General features: G+C 38.7%; 1 protein-coding gene across 1 annotated transcript; it reads right to left on the reverse strand.

Annotated features, from left to right (window-relative positions):
- Positions 1–15070: 15070 nt before the first annotated feature.
- On the reverse strand, positions 15071–20340 carry LOC106062546 (uncharacterized). The gene is made up of 2 exons (XM_056033888.1): positions 20111–20340; positions 15071–16346 (listed from the first exon to the last, which is right to left on the reverse strand). Exon 2 carries the CDS (start codon positions 16313–16315, stop codon positions 15230–15232), a length of 1086 nt encoding a protein of 361 aa, XP_055889863.1. The 5' UTR covers positions 16316–16346; positions 20111–20340; the 3' UTR covers positions 15071–15229.
- Between the last annotated feature and the right edge of the window lie 950 nt (positions 20341–21290).

Below are 21290 nucleotides of genomic sequence, written 5' to 3' on the forward strand. Positions count from 1 at the left end.
CTTTCGGAAGACGTTTATTGTAGACTCCCCGCTAGCAAGGGGTCTGGGGGAGCTCGCAGGGGCGAAGCCCCGCCGCCGAGCACTATTTCTGGTATTGAAAGCCAACAAAATGCATATTCTGAGGTATCTACAGTGCATTATCTTGCTATTAAAAAGTTTATTTCAAAAACCTAATGTGCTATTCTTACTGACTTAGACCCTCTCGCGCCGTTCGGCGCATTTTCCGGCAAGCTGTTTCCGCAACTCTTATTTTGCGTAATTCATTTTGTTTGAGAACATGTCCCGCAAAACCTCATGCGACGATCTGTCACAACCTTACAAAGGATTCGACTCCCAGTTCGGCATATGATTTCTTTGATTTAGACCCGATCTCTATGACTGACTCCTTGTTGATGTCTAAGAGCTGAGCCGAAGGCTCTTCGAGCTCTAAGTTTGAAAAAAAACCTGTTTGGACGCCAAACAGTAAAAAAAAAAACCTGTGTGAACACACAGTTCTGTTTGGGAGAGACCCTAGACAATGCCTATGTAAGGCATTGCTGGTGACCGATGCGTTCGGCCCCCGACACGTGGACTAGAGACACGGCCGAAGGCCGAGAATGCACCGGGTACTTCTGCCATTTTCCTTCAATGTACCAAGCTAACTGTGCGGGATCCGCCATTTATGTAACGGTCCCTTTGAGGAACAGCGCATGGATTGGTGACGTGTTTGTGGGGACTTTGTTACAACCTCGCCCGTGCAATGAGTGGACTCTCGTCTACCCGTGGGCATCCCCACGGGAGTCCTGTGTTGCTACCTATTTAGCCTAGCCAATTCCTCAAATGGCCTTTTCCACGCGGGTGCCACGATGAGGCAGGGCAACGTGCCCGCGATGACTGACTCCTAAAATCTGTCTTAGTCATCTTTGTTGAGACACATTTAATGATTTTCAAATTCGGCAGAAGACTATTCACACTTTATTAATGGAGCCCAAGCCACTGGTAAAAATTTGTAACCTTTCTTGACTACGCTTTTGGAATTGCATGCCTGTATTTCGCTTTAGATTTTATATCGAAAAGGAAAGTTTTTTCGTCAAATCATCTGTTGAGGGGTTTTAAACTAAGAAATCTCTGGAGTTTTTTTTGTTTTGCTTTTAATTCAAAACCCCATTTAGCTACGATCATAGAATTTGGTGACTGTAGTTTGCTTTAAAATAATATTGAAGAGAGAGGTTTTCAACTCTAAACGCTCTGTAGGGGAATTTTAAACTCAAAACCATCTGGAGGGGTTTTAAACTTTAAAGAAAAAGCCATCTGGAGGAGGGGGATTTAAACTCAAAACCGCTTTGGCTACGCTCATAGATTTTATAGTGTGTAATTTGCTTTTTTTTTTTATATTGACGAGGTACTTTTTAGCTTCAAACCCCAACTGGAGGGGAGGGGGGTTTAAACTCAAAACCCCTTTGGCTACGCTCATAGAATTTTGAGTGTGTAATTCGCTTTTTTTATATTGATGATGGGGTTTATCGTAAATTTTGGAGGGGGTTTTAAAATCAAAATGTTCCTTAACTGTGGTGTTGGAATTAGGGGATTGTTGTTTGCATTTTTTTTGTTTTGTTTTATAGAAGAGGGGGATTTAACTGCAAAAACCTCTGGTAGGGGGTTTAAAATTCAAAACCTCCTGTAGGCTGTTTTAAACTCAAAGCCTCCTGGTAGAGGGATTTGTATCTCAAAACCCCCTGCTAGGTGTTTTTTAAATCTCAAAACCCCCTGGTAGGGGGATTTAAACTCAAAACCCCCTGGTAGAGGGTTTTTAACTCAAAACTGCCTCGGCTGTGCTGTGGTAAGTGATGATTTAGTATTAAAATCTCACCTAAAATAAACAAAATGAAAGCAAAAATGTCACTTAATTCCGTTCCCCCCTGCGGGGGTGGGGGGGATTTCATTTCGGGGGGGGGGGGGTTTGAACCCCAAGAACCCCCCCTGGCTACGCCCATGATATATATATATATATATATTTATATATATTTATATATATATATATCTTAGAAAAATAAACTTGCTGTGTAGAATGTCTTTTAATTCATATCTACACTGTATTACGATTTTTTTAAATTGCTGTTGTCTTTTTATATCACTATATCCCCACAAATATACAGTTGTACTTAATGTGCAGTATTTTACTTTTTACACTCGTGCATAATGTTCCGGAACTGTGAAACTATCTTACTAGTTGTTACCCCTATGACTGCTGTCAAATTACAGTCAATCAACATTGACCAGTGATTATACTTGTTTAGTTTCCACACAAAAAATGCTTGCTCACTGAATGAGACAATTTATGTTCCGGAAGTTAAATGTCAGGACGATCGAAGCCTGTCCTTGTGGAGCATCACCAGAAAATGGTGACCATGTCCTTCAATGATTCATACTAAATCAGGGGACCCGAACAAGACTCTCCAAAGACTATTCGGAGAACTGCCTGATCTTGAAACCACTACGCGATTCGTCTCAGATATAAGATCACTGATCTGAACCCTCCAACATTAAAATGAGATTGAAGAAAAAGAACTGAAGTATGTTTACTCAAATAGTGTGAACAGCAGCAAATTTTTTTAAAGTGTGGAAATAAAGCTTCTGGCACCCATAAAACTCCCGTGGTAGTGCTGACTGGAACTTCTCTTTGCTATGAGTTATGTCCTCTGGAGCTGAATCGGCTTCCCTAATAAGTGTTGTACTTTAAATCATTTCACTAAAGATAGTTTCACCTTTCAGCAAAGGAAATTGACAAAAACTTTTTTTTTGCTTGCCTGTAGACATACAACGGCTTTATTTGAAAAGATTTAACATGCATTTACATTTCATATGTAAACAATCAATTGCAATAGAGTAGATCGGAAACATGAAATTTTGTCTTCCACTCTTCATTAAAAATATTGGTAACAAAGTCACAGTCAATGTCCGTCAAGTAACATAAGTTTATCCTTGAGATTTTATATTCTTCTCCTTTGCCTTGCCCATGCTAAGATAGCGGATACATTGGATTATTTATTCATAAATCAGAACTACCCGTGGTTAACTCCCCTGGTTCTAGTAAGTTTCATTATTAAAATACTATGGAGGAGTAAATATATGAATTATATGCAGCTTTGTGCAAACTTTCCTGTTTCAAGTTTATTATTCTCATTTAAAGATCGAGCTTCATCAGTTGTTACACTTGCCATCTTGTTCCAAGCCTACCCAACACTCAGACATTGTGTCTTGAATTGAGTGTATTGATGTATACCCAATAAGCATAATCTTCGTTTACTTAAAACTATTTATAATAAGACAGTTTCAATAATTAATATAGATATTATTTTTAAATATTCGCATTTTTATAGCTATATACTGTGGGCACACCTGATTTCTGTAGGTGTCGGCGGGCCGCATAAAATACCTGAGCGGGTCGCATGTGGCCCGCGGGCGTAATTTGCCCACCCCTGATGTAGTAGATAGAAAGTTAGAGGAGATAACTCAAACTATCCCTGTCATTAAAAGCTTGTATTAGTTACCTCCTCTTTAAAAATATATTTTAAAGTAATTTTAAGAATAATATCTATCATCTCGAAATTGTTAAGAAGTAATGGAATTATTTTTTTGTTAAAATACCTGTATTAAGGTCATACATTCATTGGCAAAACCTGGGTGGAAGCGGACCTTGAAGATGTCTCTAACGATTTTCCTAGATATCAAACAGTTGATGCATACTGTTATGGAAAACAATTACTAGCTTGTGGGCCATACTAGGCCAACTCTAGTTTGACCGTAATAATTTGTCCAAGTATTTAAAAAAATTGACTAAAAACTAGTACATTGTTATCTTCTACAGACTACAGAATACGTCTTCGGGAGTTTAAAAGATTAATTTTCAGGAACAATTTGCTGACTGTCTTCCACGTCTAGAGCTAAAGGCCCTTTAATTAGAATGTTATAAAGACAAGCACCTCAGCCTGTATTACTTTCTGGTCGAATGGTTAAGCGCTTGGCTTCCGATCCTGAGGTCCTGGGTTCAAATCCCAGCGAAGACTGGGATTTTGAATTTTAGTATTTTCATGGAGCCCCTGAGTCCACCCAACTCTAACGGGTACCTGGCTTTGATTGGGGAAAGTAAAGGCTTTTGGTCGTTGTGCTGGCCACATGATACCCTGCTCGTTAATCGTTGGCCATAGATATAGATAACTTTAATAACATCTGCCCCATAGATCGCAAGGTCTGAAAGGAAGACTTTACTTTTTTACTTTCTAACGATGTTTCATTTGTCGTGTTTCTCAACATACTTATGGTAATTAGAAAAAAATTAATTGCTCTATAAGTTGTATAAAGGAGGTGAATGTCTTTAAAAAAAGTATTTAATTTTATTTTTTCTTGTTTTAAACACTATTCCTTATTTAGGAAGCTGATGACTTTATGTTAGACCTAAGGAATGATAGATTAACATTTTTACAGTTTGGACCCTTTCGCAACTTTACAAGATCTTAAATAAAAGGATATTGAAATTTCAATACATTTTATAGTTTTTCGTAACGGGACGGACGGACGGTCGAACAGAAGGACAGCACAAATCCTTTTACGGCTAATAGATTTACTTTTTTTTTTTTTGTTATCATCGACAATGAATAATTCAGTGAAGTTTTAATTTGATCCAAGAGTGGGATAAATAAAGTGTTCAAGATAGTTACCTGAGATGAACTCCTATTGAAAAATCAGAGCAGGAAGGACTAGTCCTCCCGTAGTGCTCTGGCAAGAAACTTAGCCGTCCGGCGTAGTGCCTCATAGCTACCATACAAGTCGAGTGACTGCACAGGCAAGTCCCCCCTTAGCTCGCGGAGCTGGGGACACTCGTACAAGACATGCGACACTGTTTCGACGCTCTCTCCACAGTGACGGCATCGGGAGTCAAAGTTAGTGCGGAACCGGGCAAAGTATGCCCCAATAGGACAGTGTTCCGTCCTGCACTGCGCAACTATTGACTGCTCTGACCTCCTCAGTCGCCACCATGGATCGTCGCGATCTGGGTGACGCATGCGCTGCCAGACACCACGTGCTCTGTCGGATTCCTCCCAGGACTTTAACCACTTCTCATGAATGAGTGCTCGGATTTGTGCCGTTGCTTGTAAGTACGTGCTTGGTGCTTCGAGGTGTGTGGCTGCCATTGCGCCCTCCCTTGCGAGGGCGTCTGCCGTTTCATTGCCCTTCACGCCGCAATGTGAAGGCGCCCACTGCATATAAACGACAGCTCCAATAGCTCGGCGGATGTTATCTGCGGCGCCGATTGCCTCTTCTATTACGGGCGACCCTCCCCCGCCGCCACCCATAACTAGGAGACTGGAGCGAGAGTCAGTGACCAACACCACCGTAGTGGCGCTAGTCTCACGTTCGAGCATTCGGGCCCTAATGGCCTCGAACGCCCTAGTTATCCCTGTCAGTTCGGCATCCATGGAGCATGCAGCGTAGCCGCATGGACCAGAGAGCCTATCTGGTTCAGTCCGGTCGGGGTAGACAATAAGGGCCCCATACCCCGATCTATCGGGGTCCCTCATTACCGACCCATCGGTATAACAGAATATGGCATCTGATGGGTAGGATTTTATAGTTATGGATGCCAAATTTTGGAGAATGGCAGGTGTTAATCGCCTCTTGGTGGCTCCCTCTTGCCCTAACAGGGACAGGTTTATTTGTGGGGCCGGCAATCTCCTCCACGGAGGGCACGTACTGATTCTTCTAATAGGAATTCTATCAGTGGAGAGTCCAGCTGTATTTGACAAATTGGCCGCTATGTGTAGGAACGATCGCATTTTAATGCGGTTCCTCTCTCTCCACTGTCGCACTAAAATTGAGGTGGGTAGCCTAGAGTCGCCCCTTTTATAGCGCTCGTAGGCCGTAAGTACTGCCCTCTCCCTCCTAAGATGTAAGGGTGCCACGTTTGTAAAAATTTCAGCAGCGTTTGTTGGGCTTGTCCTAAAGGTGCCACAAATGAACCGTAGAGCCTGTGCTTGTACCCGGTCGAGTGATTCGAGGGCAGTTTTACTAGCATATACTTGAACTGTATAGCTGTATTCGATTTGTGATCTGACTGCCCCTAGATACAATGTGCGTAGCATGTCAGCTTTAGCACCCCACTTTGTGCTGGCCAGCTTTCTTAATAACGCTAACTTCTCCGAGGCTTTTCGTTCAACTTCCTGGACGTGCTGGAGCATTGACAGTTTTCTATCCAGGGTCATCAGATAGTTACCAGACAGTGGGAGGGACTAAAATTTTTTTTTAAATTTTACTATGGAAACAAATGACACGTTGTCAAGGAATCACTTTTTAAGATGCTTTAAACGATAAAATAACATTTGAAGACATCGTGTCAAGTTGAGTCGTCTCTCGGCGCTACTACTCACTCAAGACTCCTGTACTTCGCTCAAAGCCCTTCATTTAATGAGTGCTTTCTCTGTTAGGTGAAGATAGCTAGACCAGTCGCTTTGTGTTGAAATCTGTATTCTATTCATAACTTCTTGGAAGATATTTGACAAATTGGCTCTTTCACGATTTCTCAGTTTACAGGTCATGTCTAAACTTGTAAAATGTGACAAATTAGAAACGTCTAGAATCCACTGTGTAACCTAGGGCAGCCACACACACACACACCACACACACACACACACACACACACGTTTTTCTTGCACATTGCCTCCTTTTGTTTTTTTTTGTACACCAATTCACCACTTTTCTTGAAATAATGAGAGCATTTTTTTTTACACGAAAAAGAAAAAGGAATTGGAAAATAAGCAAATATAAGAAATCTTTTTAAAAAAAACCCTAAAAACTTATCATAGAGTAAGAACTCCGCACTTACAGCTATATCACCAAAGAATGTAGAGGTTCTTTCCCTTTTTTATATCAAAGAAAATATTTTATTACCAAATGACTAACAGGCTAATTTTTAGCTGCCCCCGAAAGGGGAAAAGACGATATTAGTTTTGTGCGAAATGTCTGTCTGTCTGTCCGTCTGTCCGTCTGTCCGTTAAGATCTCGTAAACTAGAAAAGATATTGAAAATCCGTCTTCAGAATATTTTAGACCATTCAAAGTTCTGATGCAACGGCTACTTTTTTTTTCCCTGAAAGCGAAAATTCTAATTTTTTAAATCAATTATGCAAACAGTCTTTTAAAGAGAAAAAGCTAATTAGTATGCATTATATTTTACACCAAATTTAAAACAAATAGTAATCTTATCATTGACATGTACTTAACTATTTGTTAATGCCAAACATCACATTTTTTTTTTTTTTTTTTTTTTTTTTTTTTTTTGGGATTCCTATGATGCTAAAGCTAAAACTGAATAGCGCAAATTCTGAGGTTTCCTTTAAAAAAAAAAAAAGGATTCGAATATGAGATTGAGCCTTTTCAAAACAATTAACTTATTTAGTTCGAACCGAGGGTCCCGGGTTCGAATCCTGGCGAAGACTGGTATTTTCAACTTCTGAGTCTACCCAGCTCTAATGGGTACCTGACATTAGTTGGGGAAAAGCAAAGGCGGTTGGTCGTTGTGCTGGCTACATGACACCCTCGTTAACCGTAGGCCACAAAAACAGATGAACTTTACATCATCTGCCCTATAGACCACAAACTAGTTAGGCCAGGTTCACATCTAACTTTACATTCACTTTCACGTATCCTTTGGTATGCGGGACGGTTGGGGCACTACACAAGATCTGTTAACCTTCTTTCTCCATTCTTATCTCTCATTTGTCTTTGATATAATTTCATTCGGATGTTCTTTCTGAAAATATTGAAGCCTACCTAGGTGGACCACTGGTCGTGCGGTTTGCGCGCTGGACTGTCGTTCGGATTTATCGACGGTAGAAGGTTCAAACCCTGCCTGCTCCCATCCCCCGTCGTCCTGCGGGAGGTTTGGACTAGGCAGTAAACTATCTTCAACTCTGAAGGATTATCCGAATTATGTAAAACATTTTACTTCGGGGGCCGATTTTGAGTTTGTTTTTTCCACACAAACCGTCTTTTGTAACCTTGTTTTTATTCTCTTAGGTTTAATAAACATTTGTTTAAAGTTTCAACTTGAGCAGAGAGTGGGTTTGGGAGAAAAAAATGTGTACGATTGTTTAAGGGGACAAAACCCGGCACATTTAATCATATATGTAAAAATTGAAGGATAAATCTCCGTATTGGTATCAGATAAAATAATTAATAACCAGTAATTAATTACGCCAATGAATAATTGTGCAAAGTTTCAACTTGATACCAGAATTTTGTAGGAGAATTAACATATTTCAACTTTGTATCTGACAGACAGAACGACAGAAAGACTTGATATACACTGAATGCATGTCCCGTAGGACGTAATCATCTTCTTTTTTTGAAGTAACGTCTGTATTATATAAGATAAGAAGATAAGATACACTTTGTAATAAAGAGAGATGTCCTATTTTGCGGGTCACTCCTATGTTGTGCTGTTATGAATTATTTTGCGGATTAACACCACTGATGTTTTAATCTGTTTGTAAAAGTACTAAACACCTCGACCAAACTGAATCAAAGATTTTTCAATATCTTTTAGTAAGAAAAAAATAAAAAATAGAAACTTGGTTTCAGAGAGATGTTTTGACATTTATATTTGGAAAACTCAGCTGAAGCATTTTGGGTCGTCTTCTTTCGATTCACCGCGAATGTTACCGTAACATTTAATATTTGTGTGTTAATGAAATGGGCGAGTCGAAGAAACGTTGAGTGTGAATGTAGAAACTACCAGGAAAAGTGGGACAGATCTTTGCCTTTTTATAGAACACAAAAATAAGCCTATATTTTTCATTGGTATAGAGTTAATAAACATGCTTGTGGCTGTTTTTAAAGAGCGTTGTGAAATCAAAAAAACATAGACAAATATGGCGTTGTTCTTAGTTTCAGCCTCCAAGAAAAATGGCTTAGAAACGCCTTAGAGATTAGAGAATTGAAGAGAATATTTACCAAGAGGGGACAAGAAAATGAGTCGGCGCTAAGAGCTTGTTACAGAGTTGCTCACATTTTAAGTGGTGAAATGCCTTAGAGGAGGGTTACTATCAATGAGCGAGAAATATGTCACAAAAATAAGCCCCCGCTCTTTTTCGCATGACAATTAGAAATCTGAATTAAGAACTAAGAGATAGAGCAGAAGAGCTGAAAATGTTAACCATCAGCGACGACATGTCTGATAGCGCTCAACTCTTGCTACTTGTTCGCAGTACGAAAGCAATGTTTAAATCACAGAAAAGATGTCTGCTCTGAGAAACATGCATTGGGACCACCACTGGCAGAGACCTGTTCAAAGATGTTTAAGACATCATGGAGGAGAAGGTTTCTTTCCTTTGGGAGAAATAAGTGGGATGAGTGACTACGGATGTTTTATTTTTCTGTTATGCGACCCTAATTTCATAACGCCGAACCGAACCCGAACGTATATCTGACCGAACCGAACCCGAACATTACAAGTTGTGTTCGATTCCCATCTCTAGTATGAAGATAAAGAAGTCGTGAAGTAACATACGTGTCTACGCAGCCCACTAGCGGATCCAGAACTTTGGAATGGGGGGGGCGATTTTTTTCCAAACCCTAACCCTAACGCCCAGTAAACCCTAACCCTATACATAAACGTGCGTACAGCAAATATATATATATATATATATATATATATATATATATATATATATATATATATATATATATAAGAATAAATAAGCAGTATTTCTCAGTATTTTCATGCATTTTTCACTGCAGAAACGCATTCTCCTGACATCTACAGCTCTTTATCCATCAGTGGAATTCGGGGCGAAGCCCCGACGCCAAAAGCGTTTTCTTGCATTTTTCACTGCAGAAACGCCTGCTCCTGACATCTACAGCTCACTATTCATCAGTGAGTTTCGGGGCGTAGCCCCGACGCATAAAGCGTTTTCATGCATTCTTCACTGAATAAACGCATTCTCCTGACATCTACAGCTCTTTATCCATCAGTGGAGTTCGGGGCAAAGCCCCGAATCCAAAAAGCGTTTTCTTGCATTTTTCACTGCAGAAACGCCTGCACCTGACATCTACAGCTCTTTATCAAACAGTGGAATTCGGGGCGAAGCCCCGACGCCAAAAAGCGTTTTCTTGCATTTTTCACTGCAGAAACGCATTCTCCTGACATCCTCTTTATCCATCAGTGGAATTCGGGGCGAAGCCCCGACGCCAAAAGCGTTTTCTTGCATTTTTCACTGCTGAAACGCCTGCTCCTGACATCTACAGCTCACTATTCATCAGTGAGTTTCGGGGCGTAGCCCCGACGCATAAAGCGTTTTCATGCATTCTTCACTGAATAAACGCATTTTCCTGACATCTACAGCTCTTTATCCATCAGTGGAGTTCGGGGCAAAGCCCCGAATCCAAAAAGCGTTTTCTTGCATTTTTCACTGCAGAAACGCCTGCATCTGACATCTACAGCTCTTTATCAAACAGTGGAATTCGGGGCGAAGCCCCGACGCCAAAAAGCGTTTTCTTGCATTTTTCACTGCAGAAACGCCTGCTCTTGACAACTACAGCTTACTTACTATTCATCAGTGATTTTCGTGGCGAAGCCCCGACGCTAAAAGCGTTTTCTTGCATTCTTCGCTGAAGAAACACATTCTCCTTACCTAAAGCTCATTATTCATCCTATTAAAAAAAGGACCTTTTGAATAATATTGTACTTGAAAAATATTCTAATTTGAATGTATACGCCCTTAATACATTGCAAATAAAACCGATTTGTTCCTTGAAAAGATCAGATACCCCACATATTTAGATTAAGGCTTTGAGGATCGCCGCCGAAAAAAAATGCAATAAATAATTTTCAATAAAATTCAAGCATAAATTGTGAGTTATAGTCCCAAATTTAACTAGAAAAATATTAGATTGAGTAGAGGTTAGAAAAAAAGGCTACTCATCTCAATCGTGACTCTTATACTGAAAATTTTTGTTTGAATTCTAACTTTTCCAAAGCAAAGTCTTTCTTAAAATAATTATGATAAATTCATGTGAAATTACATAAAATCTGTCTGGAAATGGGAGGGGCGGTAGAATGAAAACGATTTATCCTCGCTCCTTTTTAAAATTTCTGCTAATGATTGCATTTGGCATTAAAGAATAAGGGTGGGGCCACTCGATAAAAGAAATTTAATTTATAGCATATATAAATTATATTAGTGTCTGATTTTTTTTTTACATTTTGTAATTTCTTAACTATAATACAAAAAGAAAAATTATTGCTTTGTCCGAGGAGGGAAAGGAGACGGCATGTATCGCCCCTTCCACCTTTTTCCTTTTATATTTACTAATCATAAAATTTGAGATTAGAGTGTGGTGCGACATAATATACAAATGGTATCACATATCAATTATATAGAAATTCAACTATTTTTGTTCACAAACTATGATTCCTCCATAAAAATATGACCGCCCCCCCCCCACTCAGAGGGCTAGAGCGGGGAGGGCAGTACATGCAATCGCCCCCCCCCCCACACACACACCAATCGGACAACAGGGGAACGACATAATATAAAGATCTGTTAAAATATCAATAACAAGTTTTAATCATATAGATATTTAATTGATTCTTTTGGCAAGCTGTGATTTCTACAAATAAATTGGACCGCCCCCCCCACTCAAAAGTTTATGGTTGGGGGGGGGGGGCGGATTGATGCTATCGCCCCCTCCCGACCCCACCTAATCGGCCAACATACTAGAGGGGGGGGCGAAATAATCTAAAAATAGTTTGAAATATAAATAATTAGTATATATTATTAACATAAGTAATAAATTCGTATACAAATTGTGTGACTTCTATACTAAAATTCGTCCGCCCCCCCCCTTCGGGGGGGGGGGTCGGCCGAGTGGGGGGGGCGATCGCCCCTACCGCCCCCCCCCCCTGGATCCGCCAGTGACGCAGCCCAAGCTTTAACCTACATATTATGCCACATCCAACAGCAATCTACTTGTGGTCGACTAGAACTTGTTTTTTTTCGCCGAATTAAAAGTGTTTCAAATAAAAATAAGAATATTAAGAAAGATGAAAGTAGAAGCCTGATTGGCTACGAAGATGTAGTTACATATCACTACAATGGATAGTTCTGTTTTTTCCCCGAAACTAAGATATATAGACACAAAACGGCTACAATAAATGCTTCTAATTCTGCCAAATTGGCTTTCACTTCCATTAAAAAGGAAGCTATTAACAGTTTACTGACAAGTCCGACATTCCGACATGCCTGGACGTAAGTTGTCTGGCCGCGGTGTCGGACCATGTACAAGGAAGAAATGTGAGACTACCAACTATCACTTCCGGTGTTCTCTACGTTTCCATTAGCGTCTGACCTAAACAATTCCTGCGTGTCACATGGACAAGCACGTGTTTAAGGAGGTCAAAGGTAATCCAGAAACTAATGGTCATCTATCTATCTATGTATCTATCTATCTATCTATCTATTTATCTATCTAAATCTATATCTCTCTGTTGGTACGTTGGTTGTATTATTCTAGTACCAATTCTTGATAGGTGCACAATTTTTGAACGCACCTTCCTTGTTGCATTGCTTTGTAGCTGATGAAGTTTATCTGTTATAATGCTGATGTAACCTTTCTTTGAGGTTTGTCTGTGTACCCGTGTTTAGGGTGAGTATCTAAAGCATTACTGCAGTTCGCTGTTGTTTCTCTGCCATAATGTATTAGGCTGGACCTTTCAATTTGTCTCTATTACCTATCTACAGGGAGTTAGTGATGGGACTGTAGGTTGAGTCTATGCGAGAGTCAGCAGTTGGCCAATTTTGTGCGTTTGTTGTGTAGAGGCAAAATGCGTACCAATTTTAATTTTTGGTATTATTGGACCGCAAGGTGCTGAATGCTTATTTGTCTATTAACCTGATATCTATAATATAATATTTGGACATCGTTGAGTTCAATCATAGGTTACGTTATCATTTTCTTCATTATAAATTACTTTCATCTCATGAAACATTATATTGTTATGTTACCATCTAGTCAATTCTTTATTTTGACCACGAAGATGCTTATTGAATGTCAGGGGCCCGGGCTAGCGAGCTATGGCTTAAAACACAAACATGACTGCCTCTCTCTCTATATATATATGGACGATGGTGGCAAAATCATTGGCAAAAAACAAACCCCATTTGGGCGGTTGTTTGAGACAAACATCTATAAAAAAGCTAACAAGATCCTCGAAATAAAGAATCACCCTTTGTGTCAGGATTTTGTGATTTTACCATCACAAAAGAGATACAAGACACCGATAGCAAAGACAAACAGACACAAACACTCTTTTGTTCCCCTGGCAATCAAATCATTAAATAAGAACAATCTGGTATAAACTTTGTCACATGTAAATTATGAGTGAGTCTGGTGTGAATGTACACTTTGGTTTCTTATAGTTATAATGTTTTTTGTTTGGTGTAATGCACAAATTGTAAGACAAATTTCCTTACTGATAATAAAGATTATTATTATTATTATTATTATTATTATATTATATATATATATATATATATATATATATATATATATATATAATTTGCAACTCTAAAGAGGCCAATCATTGATACAAAGCTGCGTTCACAGATTGGGCATCTGTGATGCCTTCAAACAATGTTCACTTAAAAATTCGGATTATCTTCATATATCTCTAAATCCGTCGAAATTTACAGCATAAAAAGAAATAAAAAAAAGACACATCAAACTGTACCAATTTCTATTAATTGTAGATAATACGCTTTGAATCAGTATATCTTAAGAAATAAATGAAGTATTACCAGTTTTACTAGTGTCATTTTATTTGGGGGGGGGGGAGAAGGGTCACAACATCGGTTGTAAGTGCCCAAAGCTCCAGCCCTTTCGGACATAAGAAAGGGAATATATAAGCACTATAGTGACCTAGTTTAGTTTGGAGAGTATGTTAGTTTTGTAAATGAATATATTGTGCATTGTTTTTAGCGACAGTAAAAGTAGTGACGTAGACAGACGAATGGCGTTGTAGAATACCGGTACATGATAGGAGAAGAATATGGCTAGGGCTTGTAGACAGATGTATAGTGATTAGACTGCTAATTGAAACGACAGATAGAGAGACAAGACGATCATCCCCCATCTGTAAATAAACATCAGTTGGGGTCTGCACATGTTTTATTATGTATATTTAATTGTTGTGTCCCTTGCTTGTGTTCGGCGTCGCGTTTAAAATAAGTGAAATAGTATCAAAAAGACGACACAGAAAATCCAAGCCAGGACAGCACCACCAAAGTCACGTGACTACTTCTTTGGTGGTTGCTCTTAGGTTTAAGGTTTAAGAGAAAATAATTCTGAATGCCTGACATACATACATATCGCACACATACATACATATCGCACACATACATACACATCACACACATATATACACATCACACACATACATACACATCACACATATATATATATTCATACATCCGTTACCAATTCAATTTTAGAAATTTTATAGCTGAAATACTTTTAAAAACTTGTGCGTTTTATTATACCGAACGAAAAAGTACGTAGATCTGCTGCATAGTAAGATTCCATAAATTTGTGTAATCTGGGAATAGCTTCCATTAACATTAAAACATTGTGTGTTTGTTTCTTTAAGAACGATAATCCATTTGTATTGGTTGGTTTTTCAATGCATCGAGAACATTTATTTGTAAAGAAAAAATAACTTACAAACAAAAATAATTAAAAATTAATTTCATAATGATCAATGAAGCGATCAGTAAATAACAATACTTTGAAAGACTTTTACATTTTATCATAAAGAACAAGAAAGTATATAGATCTATTGCAAAACAAAATTAAATGATTGTGTGTTGTCTGTGAATAGTTTCCAGTAAGACATTGTGTGTTTGTCTTTTTAAAGCATCGAGAGAACAAATATTTGTAAAGAAAAAACAACGTACAAAAAAAAAAAACACATATTTTACAAAATAATTTCATAATGATCAATTATAATATCAATAATCAATAATAATCAATAAATAACATTTTTACAAATTTTACAGTAATTTAATGTGACAATGCTAATGATAATACACAATATAATATCAGTCAGTTAATAAAACAACAAGAAAGCAATATATGCGCGTAAACGTTTGAACCTAAATATGTGATGTTATTGTCATGATCATGCTTTTCGTGGTTTCTCATTTTTTAACTTTAAACACAAGGAAGATAATTGGTGTCAGAAATGATCTGGATAACATCATCCAATAAAAAATTCGATAGAGTAAAATGTAAGTATCTCTGTCATCAATATATCTAAAATGTAAGTAGATTTTTAACGCTGCAAATGGAGCGACCATGAAGAAGAAGACAATGGAAACAATAAGTATTCGAAGCTGTTCTTTTCTGGGGTTTGCCTGGCTCGTGTAAACTGGGTTTTTATCCTGACGCCTGCTAAGTTTTTGTGGTTGTGTAGCTTGGATCAAAATGGGATGATGGGGCTCTTCACGGTCCAGAAACAGCTGCTGTTGCTGTTTTCTGTCAAGACTCGAGTCTTTCTGTTCTGGTTGCTGTTCAGTTTCAATGAAGATTTGTTGCTCTTGTGAAAGTTGAACTGTTGTCGAAGTCTGAGACTTTGAATAGACATTCGGCCTGTTGTCAGGAGCCTGTGTCCAATTCACGTCTGGGTTAGATTTTACTGCTGAAGCTTTGCCCTTGTGACACTTCAGAAAGAAGGATACACAGGACGTGGTCAGTGCTAGGCAGGCTGGTACAATGACGGTCACAGAAAAGGTCTCTACTGTATACCATGTTTTACATCGGTACCTGTGTGACAGACACAGAGGTAAGACTATGATCAATCCCAGAAACCAAGGGATGCAACTTCCCAAGACAGGCACCAAATATTTCTTTATAAACACAAAATACTGAAGCCTGAGTCGAAACAAAATCTCCACATTAAGCAAAACTAAACTCACTCCATAAACAAAATGGATCAAATGGTACATGTAGCTCTCGTAAGCCAGATTTAATGAGCAATTGTCTGCCATTGCCATGTCAAAATCAAAAATAAACTTGGCCTCAACTACCAAAGGAAATAGCGCCAGAAATATGTCACCTATTGCAATAGAGATAAAAGTGAGATTTTTCGGGCTGTTCCAGAAATATGTTTTTCTGACATGTTTAGCCAACAGTAAGCCATTGATGACTAGAATTGCGATAATAAAAATAATAAGAAATACTTTAGAGGTAATCATCATAGCTTCCCGATCTATTGTTATCGCCATTTCGTCCACACCCAGAAACAATGGAGAAAATCTGGAAAGAAAGTTGAAATTGTGTATAAATAATATGTCATCTGAAAGATAATTAAATTAGTTACTACTTATGACGGTGGTAGTGATTTGTTATTCTATTAAGTACTTGTAAGCATCATTATTGCAAGAAGTCGTTTCAGTAAGCTTTTGCATAATCTTAAATTCAGAATCTAGATCTTGTGTAGTATTTTATACAGGGCCGGTCTTAGGCCACTGCAACCTATGCGGCCGCAGTGGGCCCCGCACTAATTCTAGATCAAGGTGTAACTAATTAGAGGAAACCATTTTCACTTATAATTACAAGGTTTCCTTAGAGAAAATGTACGATAAAGTCCTGGAAATCTCCTAAAATTATCTAAAAATTTCTGAAAACTCATAAAAATCTTTTGAAATAAAGATATACTTGTCATTTCCGGGCGTTATTCAATATGAAAAACTTCAATACTACTCGCGATAAAAAAAAGGCATTGCCAGCTTTCATTTAATAAAAATGCAATAACATAGCGAATTTTAACCAAAACATGAAGTTCAAATACTTAATTTACTTTAATAGTTACTGGCATATAAATTAAAGATCTGAATGTTTATTGGCTTTTTGTTGGAAAACTACGATCTACTGTAGATGGCTCGTCAAGTTAATTGGACAGTGATTTTGTACCTATTATGTCTAAAATGCAATGCAAAAGACGAAGTGTATTTTCTAATACAAAATCTTAATTTTTCCTTACCCAGACTAGGCCCCGCGCAAACCGTTTCGCGTAGGGCCCCGCAGTCTGTAGGACCGGCCCTGATTTTATATTTAACTATTTGAAAACATTCTTACCGGTATACTTCCAGTTCAATAAGTCTGCATTAGACAATGCGCAAGATGTTCAAGTACTTCCTTGTTTTTATTTAACTTATTAGTTGAACACAAAGAATCATTTAAGTCGAGTGCGGAAATTCCCGCTAACCCAGTGTGACGCAACAACGTCTCGAATTTTTTTTTCTTTTATTTGTCATTTGTAACAATTTTACTGATAAAACGATCTAAGCTACATTTATTTTGAAGATAATTAAACAATTTTGAAAAAAAAAATAGTATGATCATAATAGACTTTTCATACTTCATTTGTATTAGCTAACGATTTAGATCTAGACTAATATATTGTTACGAATCTCACTATCCAGGCTCTCTGAAAACTGCACCATACACCACCAACTTAAAGAACTTGACAACTCAGGGCTCCAAAGTAACGTAACACTTTAATAGTTAAATAAATAACAGCCAATACTGTACAATTGGCAGCACCTAACACAGGCTGTACAAATATCTCTCCGATAACACCGTACCGCCGTATCAACACTTGCACTGGCCTCTCCGTCTCGTTCCGGGCTTGCACTGGGTTCAACAGTTCAGGACTGACTTCACACACTAGGCTCGTTGTGTCGGACTCGATCACAGACCAAGATCAAGACGCCAGTCGTCTCAACTGTACTTGACAGTACTCCGCACTGAACCGTCGTAATGCTCCGTACAGAACCACACCGTTGAGTTGTGCTGTAGTCGACCGGACTGTAGTGAACCTTCCGTCGTGAACCCCTTTTCTGAACCGTCTTGACTGCGACACCTCCGTTCTTATATAGGGTTCCTACTGGCCTTCTCGAACCGGACAGAACGCCGCTCGACGTTTCTAGGTGGTCAATTGACTGCAACTCTCGTGACGCTCCTGAGCTCTGTTCACGACGTCGATCCTTCCCGAACCATCATGTTGACACTCGTCTCGGCCGACCGTCGTAACTCGTCACGGTTGACCGCTAGCCTAGCGCTGGCCTGAGGCGATTTGCGTAGGCTGACTACACTCACACCACTACCCCCATCTGTGCCACCACCAGGTTTATAACAATATAAGCATTTCTCTTACGAGCTAATATGGCATTTTTATTACGACGATTGGGTTTATGGAGTGCCCTGTTACTATATAATTGTTAGCAATTACTCTGGTAGCGAAAAATGCAGAACTAGAATCATTTCTTGCATTATTACTGGTATCAATTAAAAGTTCCCCCTTTCAGACCTTGTGGTCTATAAGGCAGATGATGTAAAATTCATCTGTTTCTGTGGTCTACGGTTAACGAGGGTTTCATGTGGCATACACAACAACAAAACGCCTTTATTAATCAAAACAATACCATATTACTTGTCGTGCGCGCCTCTGAGTTTGTCTGATAACGCAAACTCACTTTGTAATCTCATTTTCTTTCAATTTAATGTCAATACAGGCGTTTATTAAGCTTTCAGTCAATCTCCTATCAAGCATCAGAAATTTCGAATATATTATGTTAAGGATCGCGATTTAAGGACTCGATTACAAACAGTCAATCAACAACAAACGTGCACTCATGCCTGTCCCCGCCACTACCGCTACTAGCCAAGCATGAGCGCTCTGTAATCAGTTCACGATTATCAGTTGAGGTAAACCGGCTGGAATGTTTTAGGTCACGATGTTTTAAATCTGAGCTTACAGTTTGTTTAAAAGCAGCTCAGCCTTCATGTACTCACGTTCAAGACAGACCCTCTTATCTTGTCTTATTTAATACAGACGTTACTTCAAAAAAGAAGATGATTACGTCCTACGCGTCATGCATTTAGTCATGCATATTAACCAATGGCAACATTTAATACCCAGAGCCGCCTCTGACAACATTTAAATACCCAGAGCCGCCTCTGACAACATTAAATACCCAGAGCCGCCTCTGACAACATTAAATACCCAGAGCCGCCTCTGACAACATTAAATACCCAGAGCCGCCTCTGACAACATTAAATACCCAGAGCCGCCTCTGACAACATTAAATACCCAGAGCCGTCTCTGTTAAGTTTGGTGTGCTGGCAAGCAACGCTTTTCTCCCTGTGCTAACGAATGCTAGATCTATAAAGCATAAAGTTGGCTCTGTTAACTGATCTCACCTAACCACCTCGCTCCCTTCTCTTGTACCGCATGGTTACATGTAAACATGTAAACGTAAGGGCCAGAAAGTGTCTCAACATCCCTTTATTTGTAAATTGCTGTCTTAGGTGTCTTGGTGTCTGGGACTAAATTTCCTAGATTAGTGTCTTTGGCTTTCACATTGACTTGTATGTGGTGGGGGGGGGGGACGGAAGGGACAGACAATAGAAAAAAAAAACTGTGGCCTACAGCTAAGGAGGGTGTCATGTGTTCAGCACAACGACCAACCGTGAGGAGTCACAGATACAATAATAAATCGTAGTACAGACATATATAAAAACAAGAAAAACACTTAAAAATTATTTAAAAAAAAAAAAAAAGACAATACATCCTTTATAGAGCGAGTGTTTTCCTCTTAATAACTAATAAATGTTAGATTAACACACTTTTTTTTCTGCGCCCCCTTCTTCCCCCCCCCCCTCCACCCGAGAAAGAATCCTGATTAGGCGAATGTATAGATCTACTGCACTCTCTATTCCAATGATTGGCCTTTAGATCTAGCCTTAAAGATGATGCGCACAATCATCCTGAACATTAATTTATTCAACTCTTGAATCGAAAAGGTCCTACATTCGGAAATTTCCGAAAGCTATAGTCCTTTCAAGAACGCGATAGTCCTTTCAAAACTGATGTTGAATCTCTCTCTCTCTCTCTCTCTCTCTCTCTCGCTACATAAACTATTATGTAATTTCTAAACTATAAGATAAAAAAAATATAATTTTTATTAAATTTATTTTTAAATTAGTTCATACACATATTAAAAAAAAATACTTACTAATTTGTATACATATGTATCAAAACTCAGCAATAAACTAGTAGTTGTATTTGTTTCGCTGTAAAAAAAATAACAACACCTTTATCCAATAATCACAGGTGAAATAAATCTATTGTCACCAAGTCAAGCTCTTAAGTAGTCTCTCAATGGCGGATATAAATCTGTTACAGTTTATTTTATATTTCTAGGATTACAATATAAACATGAGATTTAAAAATAATAAACAAACATGCGCACTAAAGCTAAGGGATGATATGATCATATATAACTATTTTCTGCTAGGGAAACTAGGCTAACCTAGGTCACGCCGACACGCAATCTATAGTAAACAGCCTGTTGATTCTGTTGGGTGTGTAAACTGTGTCAAGGACATTGACATTCTTATATTACAACATCGGTTGCCTTTAATAAAGATTGTCAGCATGGAAGACTCCAAAGAACAGATGTAATATTATTTAGTCAGTGGTTCTCAGAACATCTTAAACCAACAGTTAAATAATATTTAAGATAGTTTATTGTTGGACAATCAAGGCAGATTTTTTGTCTGTGCTGGGATGTAAAGTCGCCCACGGCATCACATTTGAAAAAAAATACTCTTATTGAATACAATGAAAGAAAAGAGAAGGAAATTTGATTCAGTTTGTGCATCATCATCTCATCTCATCTCTGCTTGTGGTCCCTTCTGGGGCATAGGCCACCAATCAGCTTTTTTCCAGGCGTCTTGATTCTGGGCGAGTCTCTCCAACTGTCCCCACGTCTTGACCATCTGCTTGGCATCTGCTTCCAAAAACGCGGCGGCATGTATTGTACGTACGTTTGTTTATTACTTCATGGATATGGCAGACATTATGATTTTTTAACATTATGAGCTTGGAACTGTGCAGCAACAGTGTCCAAGACGAATGGTCGAGAGGCTAAGTGCGCTTGAACTTGGCTTGGCTTGGCTACCTAGAAGGGGGCTCGAGGTTTGACACCCGACTCGGGCAGAGTTGTGCTTACTGAGCGCCCAAAGGCAGCACGGAAAACCAATATACCCCTCCCTCCCACTGGTCCACAAAAGAGATTGGACCAAAAGCGCTCTGAGCATGCTATAAGCATGAAAGTAGCGCTATATAAACTCTATTATAATAATAATCATAATTCTCAATTCACTGCAATCTGGAACATGTTTATTACATTT

The sequence above is a fragment of the Biomphalaria glabrata genome, chromosome 6 (genome assembly GCF_947242115.1).
Source record: "Biomphalaria glabrata chromosome 6, xgBioGlab47.1, whole genome shotgun sequence".
In the NCBI taxonomy this organism is placed as follows: Eukaryota; Metazoa; Mollusca; class Gastropoda; family Planorbidae; genus Biomphalaria; species Biomphalaria glabrata.